Source organism: Rhinopithecus roxellana, chromosome 4, assembly GCF_007565055.1.
Source record: "Rhinopithecus roxellana isolate Shanxi Qingling chromosome 4, ASM756505v1, whole genome shotgun sequence".
In the NCBI taxonomy this organism is placed as follows: Eukaryota; Metazoa; Chordata; class Mammalia; order Primates; family Cercopithecidae; genus Rhinopithecus; species Rhinopithecus roxellana.
Genome location: NC_044552.1, coordinates 166,572,858 through 166,587,150, shown reverse-complemented (window position 1 = coordinate 166,587,150; position 14,293 = coordinate 166,572,858). Strand labels below are relative to the sequence as shown.

The following is a 14,293-nucleotide window of genomic DNA, read 5'->3' as shown; positions in this document are numbered from 1 at the left end:
TGAGTAAAGTAGAATGAAGTATATTTCCACAGTTAATAAACTACGTTCAAATTATAGCCTCCAAAGCAACAAAAGCATTCCACACTTTGAAAAGATCATAGTGACTCAATTCCTTTAAAGAGACGTTTCTATTTATAGTTGCCAAAATCAATTATTTTAGTTGTGATATGTTCTTTCTAAATATTTATTACCTTTATAGAATACTGAAAATTTTAAAATTGAAACATATACATTAAGTAATACTCCAATTTAAAATGGAAGAAGTAGGAATTGGAAGAAACATAAATAATTAGAGTGATGTAGAAGTTGAAGTTCTGCTGCAGAGTCCTTTGAACCAAACACTTGGCAGCTCCCCAGATCACATTAATTGCCTTTTTGTGTATACATTTCCACTGGCCGACTCGTCATCTTGGCTTAAAATGTAGTCATTGTAACAAGATTGGTAATATTTAAATATTCTTTCCTTTCATGCCTGTCTTATGGAACTAATGGTTTCTGAACACAAACTATTATTTTATCTTTGAAATATTTTTCTAAATATTATTAGTTTTTGTAAAGTAGGCCAGATAACACCATAGCTGTCTTTAAAATACTGTCATAGTGGAACTGAAGTTAGAGACATTTTAAATCTCCCACTGCCATAGATAAAATTCATTTTTGGCCCAGCAGTCTAGAATGCCTCACCTTTCATAACCGGGGACGCCTGAGACCCTGGAACCCCCGCACCAGACCAAGGGAACTGAACTCTCTCTGGCCTCATTTCCCTTTGTCACCAACCCCCCATTTTAGTGTCAAATGCCTGTGTCCATACATCATTTTAAAGATTAAAGCCTTACAAATACATAGATTCCTCAGTAGATTATAGAATTTAAAGACAAAAATAACTTTGGAAATCATTCTGTTCATCTCCCTCAATCTGTGAGTGAGCAAAGCTTACATGCTTGCTATGCAAGACAGGAGGCAGCCATTTCTCTGAGATGCACACACATTTCAACTGTGGCGGCCTGTGGTAGATAGATGTGTGCCCCATGTCCTCATCTAATGTCTATAGTTGTACCATCTCTAATTTATTGAACCCCTTCCCTGACTTATATTTAAGAGCCAGTACAACTGTTGATCTCATAAGCAATCTTACTGAAATACATTAATTCTGCAGACTGAATGAATGGTAACCAAAGCTGTCCTTTCATATAAACATACTGTATATTCTAAATCCAGTTTTCTTTCTATTAGCATAACATTTCCTCTGCTAGTGATTTTAATGTTCTTGCTTCCATGGTTGGGGGTTGGGAGGGTGGTGACAGAAGAGAGTACCATTTTCCTTCTGGTATGAATGTGTACAAAGAGGGAGGAAGGATACATTTTACCCTTTTTAAATTAAATGTTAAGAAATGTTTCTAAACATACTGAATGCTTTTCCAGTATATCTCTGGTTTTCTCTTGATTCACCACATGAATGGCAGAGAACAAATACATGGATATAAAGTAATATGAGGCTTAGTTTAGTATATATATATATTGCTTAACTTTCTCATCTGAGTGTGCTACCACATGCTCTACTCCCCGAACTTAACCAGTCCCTGAAGATCTGGAAGGTGGACTGGGCTTCCTCAGCACTGTGTTCTCTTTCTTTTCCAGGATAAAGTCATCATCTCCCCTTACCCTGCTATTGCCTTATGTTGCAGCTTTGTTTTTAATATTTCTCCAGACCACAGAAATTTGTAGTTTTGCTAAATAGGCTTATTGACATTGGTCAGTGATGGAGTGATTGGAATAAAACATTGATATGTTGGCCAGGTGCGGTGGCTCACGCCTGTAATCCCAGCACTTTGGGAGGCCGAGGCGGGCAGATCACGAGGTCAGGAGATCAAGACCATCCTGGCCAGCACTGTGAAACCCTGTCTCTACTAAAAAAAAAAATACAGAAAATTAGCCAGGTGTGGTGGCGGGCCCTGTGGTCCCAGCTACTCGGGAGACTGAGGCAGGAGAATGGCGTGAACCTGGGAGGTGGAGCTTGCAGTGAGCCAAGATCACGCCAGTGCACTCCAGCCTGGGCGACAGAGCGAGACTCTGTCGCCAAAAAAACAAACAAACACAAAAAAAATAACATTGACATGTTGTGACAACTAGTTAATGACCAATAACCATGTGCATTTGCCATATGTTAATAAACTTTGAAAGTAGCTATTCATCCTATTTGGATGATTGGAAATTCTCTTTTATAAGCCAACTATGAAAATAAAAACTGACTAACATTCCCAGAACCTAATAAATTTAGGGCATTTTGTACAATAAATGAATATATCGTTTTCAGATCTCTGTGTCTTATTTCTCTTTACTTTTTCTTAGATGTACTGTATGTCAGTGTTTTGGAGGAAACTCTAGGTTTTGCTGTAGAAAGGAGCAAGAAGTGAGAGTGAGGCGAGCCCAGGACTGTAAGCGCCAGTCATCCTCATGGTTTCTCTCTTCCTCAGCATTCCTGAGCAGCCTGGCAGCAGACCGCAGGACAGGACTGAAAGGGTTTACCCAGAGCTGTGACTGATATATGGCAAAAACAAAGTGGGGGTGGACACCAAGAGCAGCATTTTGATGGGGTCTACCTTAGAAAGAGAGAATTCCACAAGCCGTTAAGACCTGGCTCCAGCCTATCCTTCCAGCCTTCTCTCCCACAAACCTCCATTCCCTGCATTCTGCAGTGTAAGAGCTGCTTCTGGTTCCTGGCCAGCCCCTCTGCTCATGTGTTCTCTCCTTGCCCAGATTCTCCTCATTTTTTCCTCACCAACTCGTACTTACCCTTCAAGAATCAACTCAGGAGTCTCTTCCTTGAAGCAGTCTTCTGTGATCCATCCCCACCACGCTGGACTGTGTGTCCCAGCTTTAGATGCTCAGAGAACTTTTCACACATGTATCTCGGCATTCACCGTCTGTGATTGGAACTATTTATGCTTAGTTCTTTTTCTGTCATTACACTATTAGGTCTTTGAGAAAAAGTGATTGATTATCATAACCATGCTCGTAACCCAATGCCACGTATAGTCCTGGCAGATAGTAGGCATGCACTAAATGTGCATTCTAAACTAAAAGTGTGGGATTTTAGCTATCAGAAAGGGAATGTATTAGGAGAATAACGAACTTTATTCTTTTGAATTACCACATCTTTTTTGTAGTGTTAAGTGGCTCTCCAGAAATAAACTGTACCCAAGAGTACTGCCATGTCTCGGGAGTCACTTTATGTGCATTTGGATGTGTGTATGTTTATAACTGTTTTAAAAGGCCTAGTTTTCTGAAAAAGCATTTCTCCAAGAAAGGCCATGGAGCAGTAATTTCTGAAGCTCATGCCTCTGACCTTTCCAGACTTTATAACCTAATTTTGTTGGGATTCTTGATCACAGGTTGTATAGAGTAGGGAATGAGTTAGCACCTTAGGTAATATGCTTAGAAAAAGACAAAGTAGTGGGAAGATACACATAAGAAAGAAAGTCTGGTAAATGCAGGAAGATTTGGAGAGGGATGAAGTGAGTGTATAATTAATGAATCTTGGAAATTTATATTTTATCCAAATAAAATTTTGTATATAATGTGAATGTCCGAAATTCTTGGACTCTCAGACTGAAACTAATTAAAATGTTGAAGAGCTTTATGTGATATTTGGGCATGGTGGGAGTGTTTTGGTCAGGTTTTGTTTTATCTTCTACGTGGAATGGTTATACATCTGTATAGCATCTCTACTTTCCAAAAGATTTGCCTGTTCATCAACAGCAAGTACTCAGCAGCTTTGTTCTAAATTAAGTCAACAGTAATTTTCAATTTGGAGACAGGAGTCAAACCCTAAAACTGGTAGCCAAAGAAAACAGTGCTTGGTTTTACAGTATCTAGAGGGGACTGGTAGGCGGGATGCCTTGTTTTAAAAGCCGTCTATTTCATGTCTACTATTTAGATAGTGAAAAATGGAATTAGTCTGACCCATAACTCTTCAATGTCATCTCTTCTTTAGTGGTATTGGAAGGAACTGGCCCTGGGCCTCTGGAGGCAGCAGTATTCTGGCAGAATTTGGAACCCTACATTTGGAGTTTATGCACTTGAGCCACTTATCAGGAAACCCCATCTTTGCTGAAAAGGTGAGATTTTTCAATGTGCCTTGGCCTGCAAAGCAACACTTATGAGAAACAGTATCCTCTCTGAGAAGGTTTAGGAATTTTTGAGGTGGAAATAACAACCAAATTTGTTACAGCTCTTTCTGAAGTTTTGCAACATGCAGCATTTCAATTAGCCAAACTGTAAACCTACAGCCTTTCCAGTGCACCGCTCAGGATGTGAGGACACAGCTTCCACCTCTGGTTCCCTCTACCTTAAGTTAGTTGCTTAAGTCATCTGAAGTTTATGTCCTTATCTAAAAATGTTTAGTACTAAATGCACTGCATGAGCCAACTATGTGAAATACAGACTGAAACTATTATACAAATGTGATGTTGCACCTGAATTGGTCCCTCATTTTCCGAAAGCAAACCCATCGATATTTGGATAAATTCATGTTCCCCCCATCACTCTTCCTTTATTTTCAACCTGCTTTTTGGCTTCCCTTTACAGTAAAATTCCTTGAAAGAGTCGTCTCTGTTGTCTGCTTTTCAAGTCTCTTGAACCTGCTTCAGTAGGACTTTTCCCCCAGCCACACCTGTTGCAGTGACCAGTGAGCACCACAGTGCTAAAGCCACTTACCCATTCTCCCCTTCATCTTCCTTGCCCTCTCAGCATTCGACACAGTCAGTCAGTTCTTCGTTCCTGAGATACACTTTGCGCATGGCATGTAATACTCTCCCAGTTTGTCTCCTTTTTTGCTGGATGCTCCTTCTGTCTTCCTCTTTGTGTCCTCCTCAACACCCCAACCTCTAAATATTGGAAAGCCTAGCACTCAGTCGTGTGCCTCTTCTTTTTTATATTCACTCCCTGCATTGTTACATCCAGTCTCTGGGCTTGGCATACCATCTCTATACTCTAGACTCCAAGTGTATTATTTCAGTCCCAACCCGTTCCTGAACTCCATTATATCTGTTTGTTAAACATCTCCACTAAGAGGTCCCATAGACAAGTCCCACTTAAAATGCCTCAGGCTCAACGCCTAGACCTGCTTCTCCTCCAGTCTTTGCTATCTTGGTAAATGGCATCTCACTGTACCCAGTGGTCAGCCCAAAGATCTTGAGATCCTCCTGGTTCTTCTTTTTGGTAAACCCCAGGCCCAAATCCAGTAAGAAATCCTTTGGGTGTCTCGCTGCCTCTACTGCTGTCCTGATCTGGTATCCATCATGTCACTTGGACTATATACCTGACCACCACTTCCTCTCTTGCCCCCTCAGCCTTCCCATGACACTCGAGTGAAATAGGCCCTTATTGTGACCTGCGGGGCCTGGGTGGCCTGGGCCCTGGGTCTCCTCTCCCCTCCTCTGCCTGCTGACATTCTCCCCTTTGCCTCCTCACCTCTGGCCTCAGTGGCCTTGCAAACCTGCTGTTTCCTCAGGGCCTTTGTACTTGCTCCCCTCTCTGTTCCGAGTGCTCTTCCTCCACATTTCCATGTGGCCTGCTCCCTCACTTCTTTAATACTCTGCTCAAACACCTCTGCCTTGCCGGGCCACTCTGACTAACATGGGATAGCCTCTCCACATCACCCTGTCCCATTACTCTCAATCAGCTCCGGCTACCGTAACAAAAACGCAGCCAGAAACAACAGAAATTTCTTTCTTACAGTTCTGGAGGCTGGGGAATCCAAGATCAAACTACCAATGAGGTAGGTTTCATTCTGAGCCTCTTCCCTGAACTTTTAGACAATGAGCACTGTCCCAGTGTGTGTTCACATGACGTCGTCTTTGTGCTCTGAGGGAGAGAAGGAGTCACAGAGAGAGAGCTCTTGTGTCTCTTATGAGGGCACTAATCCCATTTAATGGTCTGCCGTCATAACCTAATTGCCACCTCCAAATAAATCTCCAAATACAATCACATTGGGAAGTAGGGTTTCAGCATATGAATTTAGGGGTATGCAGTTCAATCCGTAGCACCCTCTTATTTTTTTCCACAGTATTTACCATCTCCTGATACACTATACAGTTAGATGTTACTTAACAGTGTTTCAGTCAACAATGGACCACATATATGACAGTGGTCCTGTAAGTTTATAATGGAGTTGAAAAAATTCCTACGGCCTCGTGACATCATAGTCGTCATAATGTCATAGGGCAATGCATTACTTACATGTTTGTGGTGGTGATGGCATAAACATACTCTACTGCCAGTCATATAAAAGTATAGCACATATAATTATGTACAGTACATAATATTTGATAAAGTAAATGACTGCATTACTGATTTATGTACTACTCTCATTTTTATTGTTATTTTAGAATGTACCACTTTTGTTTTAAGTTACCTGTAGAAGCAAGGTCCTTCTAGAGGTATTCCTCTTGAAGGCATTGTTATCACAGGAGTTGACAGCTCCATGCATGCTACTGCCCCTGAAAGACCTTCCAGTGGGATAAGAGGTAGAGGTGGAAGGCAGTGATATTGATGGTCCTGCTCTGTGTAGTCCAAAGCTAGTGTGTGTATGGGTCTTAGTTTTTAACAAAAAGTTTAAAAAGTTAAACAACTTTAAAAAGAAATTTTAAATAGAAAAAAGCTTATAGATAAGAATATAAAGAAAGAAAATATTTTGGTAGAACTATACAAAGTGTGTTTTAAGCTAACGGTTATTACAAAAAAGTCAATTTTTTTAAATTAAAAAGCTTATACAGTAAAATTACAGTAATCTAAGGTTAATTTATTATTGAAGAAAGAAAAATACTTTTACAAATGTATTGATAATGGCTAAGTATACCGTGTTTATAAAGTTTACAGTAGTACACAGTAACGTCCCAGGCCTTCACATTCACTCATTACTCACTTACTAACTCATCCACTGCAACTTCTAGTCCTGCGAGTTTCATTCATGAAGAGTGTTCTATACAAAGTGCCCTGTATTTATATATAGGGTTCTAAAACGTATAACCCTATAGAAAGGCATCATTTTTCATCTTTTATAGTGTGCTTTTCTATGTTTAGATACACAAATACTTTAGTAGAGTAACATACACTACACAGGTTTGTAGCCTACAAAGAGTAGGCTGTGCCAGCTACATTTGTGACAGTGTACTCTATGATGTTTGTACAGCAGTGAAAATGCCTGTGTTTCCCAGCATGTATCCCTGTCATTAAGTGACACATGACTATACTTACGTATTTATTTATCTATTTATTTATTTATTTATTTATTGTCTGTCCCATCCCACTAGGATGCACAGTTCTAAGAGTACAGTGACTTTGTGTATCCACTGGCCCCTTGTTCCTAGGATGGCATCTGGCTAATGGTAGATAACTAATCAGTGTGACGATATTCACTTACTGCTATTATGTTTGTAATAATAAGCTAACAGCAATTATCTTTGTTCTAACTCTGCATCATTTAAGTCAACTTATTTTTTCTAAAATGGAAAAATATGTTCAAGAAGAAGAAGAATGGCATGAAAATTGTTTTTCACATTTTCACAGTAACATTTTATTTTCTATTATAGGTAATGAATATTCGAACAGTACTGAACAAACTGGAAAAACCACAAGGCCTTTATCCTAACTATCTGAATCCCAGTAGTGGACAGTGGGGTCAACGTAAGTCAGAAGACTCGCATTATTATAGCTCTTTATGGTACTGTACTCGTCGAGGGAGAGGAAGCACAAAAGCAGCACAGATTTTGTTGAGAAATGTTTAGAAAAGGAGAAAACGGCATGGCTCCTTTAATAAACAGGCTTCTGTCATCAAGATTGTGTTACCAGGAAACTGGATTGTGTATTGTTCATATATAACTCCAAGTGTGATGACATATAAGCACATTTAAAGCTATTAATAAGAAAGGGAAGATCTGGCCAGAGTAGTGTGGGGATGATAACCTGTAATAAGCTGGTCATGTGGATAGAAAGGAAATTCATTCCTTTGTATTAATGACTATGAGGGTTTTATAGAGAGTAGGTAGACCATTCTGCTTCCTAACATTCTCTATTTCTACGTGACTATACAATGAGAGGGAGCCTGAATTTTTAAGAGTTGGGAAATTGGAAGAGCAAACACCCTGTTTTTCTCTCCTTAATTTTAAGCTGCCAGATAAAGGTTTCTTGCCGGTAGAATTACCTTTAGGATGGAAGAAAGTATTGTACAAGGACTTTTGATCCTAGAAGCCTGCACTTAAGACTCTTCAGATGATTTTGAGCAGGGGCATAAAGATTCAGAGTAGTTGAAAGAAATGTTCTCAAGCTGATTTGGAAAAACAGTAGTAGATTAAATAGCAACTGAAAACAAGTGAAGAATATTGAGATGCCCAGCTGTGGCAAGAGTACACTGCCTTAAGATTTTACTCTAATTTGGATTTTTTCTTTATATTTTAATGTCATGTTCTTAGATACCTCACTGTTACTTTAGAAGTACTTTTCTTAAAGAATAATAGGAAAGAATGTGCTAAAATCCATATGCTAAAATATGTCTGTAGCTCTGGAAGGCCTAGCCATTGAAACCTTAGGGCTATACTCAAGGTTACCACTGACGTAAGTGTGGTCAGCAGATCACTGGAAGTCCTTGAGACCTCTGAAGAGGCCCACAAGGTCAAAACTATTTTTATTATAATACTAATATAATATATTAAGACATATAATACATGTCTTAGTCATATTTACTAAGCCAGTACACCGTGTCTTGCACTTAGTGGGTGTTTACATACTTAAATTTTGTGAATACATATATGCTCTGTATCTCACCTCTCTTTCTGCCTGTGCTGTTTAATAGTACTTTAAAAGGCTTTTTGCCTTTTCTAAAACGTTGATATTTACACCTGCAGTGTTAGGTGGAACTGCTGAAGCCTCACTGAGAACAAAGGCAAACAAACACCAAATAGTACTAATACTCATATTCTTTCTTTTTTTTTTTTCTTTTTTGTGGGACAGTGCCTCACTGTGTCACACAGGCTGGAGTACAGTGGCATGATCTCAGCTCATTGCAACTTCTGCCTCCTGGGCTCACACTGGGTTCAAGCGATCTTCCCACCTCGGCCCCCCTGAGTAGCTGGTACTACAGGTGCACACTGCCATGCTCAGCCAATTTTTATTTATTTATTTTTTTTGGTAGAGACAAGGTCTCATTATATTTCCCAGATTGGCCTCAGACTTTTAGGCTTGAGCGATCCCTTTCCCTTGGCCTCCCAATGTTGGGATTACAGGCATGAGCCACCACACCAGCCCCCATTGTATTCTTAGTAGCATTTTAATAAAGGATACCAGTTTCACTTTTGAATGTGCTTAATGAAACAGTAAAAAAAAAAAAAAATAGTGATTCTAGTAAATATCAACCCTTGAGTACACACCTTTGTCATATTCTATGAGATGAAATGGAAAGTACTCATAAATCACTCCTGCTGAATTATGAAAAATGGTAGTTGCGTCAAGGAAAAGCTCTTGGGTGTTTGAGTTGCAAGCTGAACTAGCCACTTACTGTTTCATGGATTCAACATTTTTACTTGAAAGAACAACTTTAAAAATGGTTATTTAGGCTAGGTAATTGGGAGCCATATTCTTGAAAATGAGCTTGTCACTTCAAGGAAAAGTCACGGTATTTGTGCCAATGATTATAATCCAAGTTTCTAAATAAAAAATAGAATTTTGGAAAACTTGTACATGCTACCATGAACTTGACACAAATACTTTTCCTATTAGATTGATGATGATATTAACAAATGTGGTTTTCTGACATTGTATAATGGAACGTGTCAATATTTGAAAGATCTGCATAATTCAGTGGGCCAGTATTTTCCAAATGACCAAAGCATGATATTATAAGATCATACATGGAAAACAATCTATGTGAAGTACAAGATAGACCAATGGATTTTAATGTAACAATACAAAAATTCATTGATGTAATTTCTAATTTTACAACGCAATTAACCTTTAAAAAAGAAACCACTTATTGACTATTGTAGTATCAAAGAAAAATATCCACAATTGTGTGAAAAGTCTGTTAAGATATCCTTTCTTTTTCTGACTATATTACTGTGTGAGGCTGACTTTTCTTGATGTATTACAGCCAAAACAGCATATAGCAAAGGATTGAAAGTAGGGCAGGCATGAGTATCCAGCTGTCTCCTATCAAGGCAAACAAGAAAGAGATATGCAAAAATGTGAAATTGTGTCAATCTTCTCACTAAATTTTTGTTTTGTTTTGTAAAATATAACTTTTTTGAAAAATTGTATATGTTAATGGGCATGTAATTATTATTTTAAATGAAATAAGAAAAGTATTTTTAAATTATTTTAATTTTACAGTGTAGTAAATATATGTATTACTTACATAAATTATTTGGGGTACCCATTTCTTTTGAAGATTACAAAAGGGTGCTGAGACTCAACAGTTTGAGGGCCACTAGAGGACTGGGGATAAAACAACTTGTGTATATTTCCGTTGTTGTTGTTGTTGTTGTTGTTGTTGTTGTTGTTGTTGTTGTTTGAGATGCAGTCTCGCTCTGTCACCCAGGCTGGAGTGCAGTGGCACAATCTCAGCTCATTGCAACCTCCCTGTCTCATGCTCAAGCAATTCTCCTGCCTCAGCCTCCCGAGTAGCTGGGACTACAGGCGCGTACCACCACACCCAGCTAATTTTTGTTTTTTTAATAGAGATGAGGGTTTCACCATGTTAGCCAGGCTGGTCTCGAACTCCTGACTTCAGGTGATCCATCCTCCCCGGCCTCCCAAAGTGCTGGGATTACAGGCGTGAGACACCACGCTGGGCCTGCCTCTGCTTTTAATGGTTGTTCTGCTTGTTCTCTTTTAGCAGTTGCCCCTGCTCCTGAGTTACGGCTGAAAGGCGGTATCCGGTCCTGGTCACTGATAATATGAACTGATCTTGTTACTATTGAGGCCAGATGGCAGGGTTTCATGTCTGTACACAGAGCATTTATCATCCTTTGATTTCTGTAACAGCCATCCATCTATCTGTATCTAATCTAGCTAGCTATGTGTAGTGTCACTAGCATCATTGGGGGATTGTTTCAGAGAGAGAAATTCAGATGAAGTCAACAAAAATTTTACAAGGGAGATAGTGAGTATTTTAATTCTTCTTTGTCTTGATTCTTTTGCTACTTGCTTTTTCTCTTTTTTAGATATTAGAAATCCTTTTATGGGACCTATTCTTATGAAGAAAAGAATAAATTATTCCTTCAGAGAAGAGCGTAATATTTGACTGACTACAGTACACCTCACCTTTAGAGCAGTTGGACATAAAAATACTGTATTATGTTCTTTCTAGGAGTAGGTTGATCCTTTCCTACTGATAAAATCAGGCCTACTGTCCCCCACATCCGCTAAGATGTTTACACAGGACTGTGTTGACAAACAGCCATCCAGGCCTGAAGGAAGGTTAGTGAGTGATACGCTAAATTAATGAGAAGACCTGTTTCTCCTCTATGTTTCTTTGTCTGAAATTTTTATAGGCAGGAAATTTTAAAAATAGAAAACTAGCAAATACCAAAATTAATTAAAACAAATGTATTCTTATGTAACACTTTTTTCTTTTTTTAAAAAAATCCCCAAATGCCCGAACTCGCTTCTTCCATCTATTAGAAAATCATAACCCAAGGGGAGGAAAACATCAAGCTCCTTCAGGCCGTTGGTTTTCAGCTCTCATTGCTTTAACTCCAAAGGACATGTCTGGATCCTGGCCATCGTTTCCTATCACTTCATGGAGTCAGTGTTGTTTTGACAATGCCAGCGCGGGATTTGCTTTTCCACGCATCACTTGCATTTGTCTCCTACAATGATGTTGATAACAACAGGGTTTATTATTGATGAGTTCGTACTTAGTCTGTTTAGTTTGTAAATGTCAGAGGTTTCTGTGTTGATTTAGGAAACTGTAAAGGTCACTTCAAGAATCAGATTTAGAATTTTTAAAATATATTTTTACACTAAAATTTAAACTATAATTCTACACTTTCTGCAATAAGAAAATCACATACTTAACTACTTTAAAACATGGCTTTTTAGCTTGGATAGTTACAGCCCTTTATTAAGGTTGACATAGAAGAATTTTGCTTTGTTCATCAATTATTTGTTGAGTACCTACCATGGGCAGGACACTTTCCAGGAGCTGGGGTGGACTGGAAAACATAATAGGTCTGGTCTCTGCCCTCTTGGTTCATGATCTCTTGGAGGAGACAGAAGAAAATGTTACCATATTATGAAATTGTAGTTGATAAATGTGTGCAATCAAAAAGTGTGTGACAAGGGAACCTAGTGGGATTGTCAGAGAACATGCCTTTGAGGGAGTGCCATTTGATCCCAGGTATGAAGTATGAGTAAGAACTACTAAAGAAGGGGAAGGGGGTCCTAGGGTCTATTTCATGCATAGAGAACAAGGCCTATAGAAGCCCTGCCTGAGATGAGATGGAGCCTGATGTTTTTGAGGAACCAAAAGAAGGGCTGCATAGCAAGTGAGCAGAAAGCAAGTGGAGCCAGACTGAATGGCATAGAGAAGATTGAGATCTTGCATGGCACCAGACACACAGTATTGGGCTTCGAGTAAAGGGTAATCACATTCATGTATTAAGAGGGCTACTCTGACATTAATGTGGGGAACAGATTGAAGGAGCACTGTCATTAGAACTCTGGGCCGGGCGTGGTGGCTCATGTCTGTAATTCCAGCACTTTTGGAAGGCTGAGGCGAGCGGATCATGAGGTCAGGAGTTCGAAACCAGCCTGGTCAACATGGTGAAACCCCGTCTCTACTAAAAATACAAAAATTAGCCAGATGTGGTGGCCAGTGCCTGTAATCCCAACTACTCGGGAGACTGAGGCAGGACAATCACTTGAACCTGGGAGACAGAGGTTCCTGTGAGCTGAGATCGCGCCATTGCACTCCAGCCTGGTGACAAAGCAAGACTCTGTCTCAAAAAAAAAAAAAAAAAATGAGGATACCTATCCTATAGTTGTGAGATTGTTGATAATACATGTAGAGGATCCGGCATGATAAATGGCAGTGAAGGTGGACTGTAGGAATGGAGTATTAGGAGGAAAAATTTCTTCTGCCTCATATTCTTTCTGACTGCCCCTGTCCCATAGGTATTTGGGATTCATAGCACTAGAAAATTTATCAAACAGTAATAGGCTGAGCACAGTGGTTCATGCTTATAATCCCTCTTCTTTGAGAGGCCCAGGTGGGAGGATCGCTTGAGACCAGGAGTTGTAGATCAGCTGAGGCAACATAGCGAGATGCCGTCTCTACAAAAAATTTAAAAATGAGCCTGGCGTGGTGATGCATGCCTGCAGTCCCAGCCACTTGGGAGGCTGAAGCAGGAGGATCGCTTGAGCTCAGGAGTTTGAGGTTATAGTGAGCTGTCATCGTGCCTCTGCCCTCCAGCCTGGGTGACAGAGTGAGATTAGAAATAATAATAATGGCAATGAACCTGAGGAGCTTCTTGTTTAATTTATTACAAACCACTTGTTAAAATTTGTTAATATTCATAGCTTTGCCAGAATTTTATATTATTCAGAACTAAAGCAAATAAAAATGTATTTAAATATATACTGTGAACATTTTAGTTGGGTATTTTTCACTAGAGAGCCAGATTTTTAGAATTAGGGGTGATTACATATCTTTTATCTTCCATGTTTACAAAACTACTCTGGTAATTATTTAGAGTATGTTACATTAGTTAATAGCCCATCTGCTCATTTCAGAGTATTTTTCTGAAAATAAAAGATTTCTTGGAATTTAAATGTACCAGTGACTTGCAGTTGACATAGGGTTGCATCCTAGTTGCTAATGTGATTTTGCTCCTTTATCTGAATTAAAAGCTGAATCACTCTAAAATTCATTTCCCTTTCTCTCCAGATCATGTATCAGTTGGAGGTCTTGGAGACAGCTTCTATGAATATTTGCTAAAGGCCTGGTTAATGTCTGACAAGACAGATCTGGAAGCTAAGAAGATGTATTTTGATGCTGTTCAGGTAACCCAATATTTAAATCTTCTTTGCCACTCAGCCCTAACTTATAACTTTTATATTAATCAAGTTTTAATGAATAAGTGATGTACTACATGAATGAGTTACAAAATACTTCCAGTTAGGTAGAGTTCAATATCTGCTAATATCATAATAATAGTAATCATATTTGATGTTTATTTCTAATTGGGCAGCTAAAGTTTTTGCATGGTTTAAACCTCAGTTAAGAGTCACATATCTG

General features: G+C 39.1%; 1 protein-coding gene across 3 annotated transcripts in view; it reads left to right on the top strand.

The window, feature by feature from the left end:
- Positions 1 to 14,293, top strand: part of MAN1A1 (mannosidase alpha class 1A member 1) — a 172,129-nt gene that overhangs the window by 136,562 nt on the left and 21,274 nt on the right. For all 3 annotated transcript variants that reach the window (XM_010373463.2, XM_010373464.2, XM_010373465.2), the window contains exons 7-9: positions 3,995 to 4,118; positions 7,593 to 7,686; positions 13,943 to 14,058. In XM_010373463.2, coding sequence (XP_010371765.1) covers positions 3,995 to 4,118; positions 7,593 to 7,686; positions 13,943 to 14,058 — 334 coding nt within the window. The remainder of the gene's footprint in view (positions 1 to 3,994; positions 4,119 to 7,592; positions 7,687 to 13,942; positions 14,059 to 14,293) is intronic.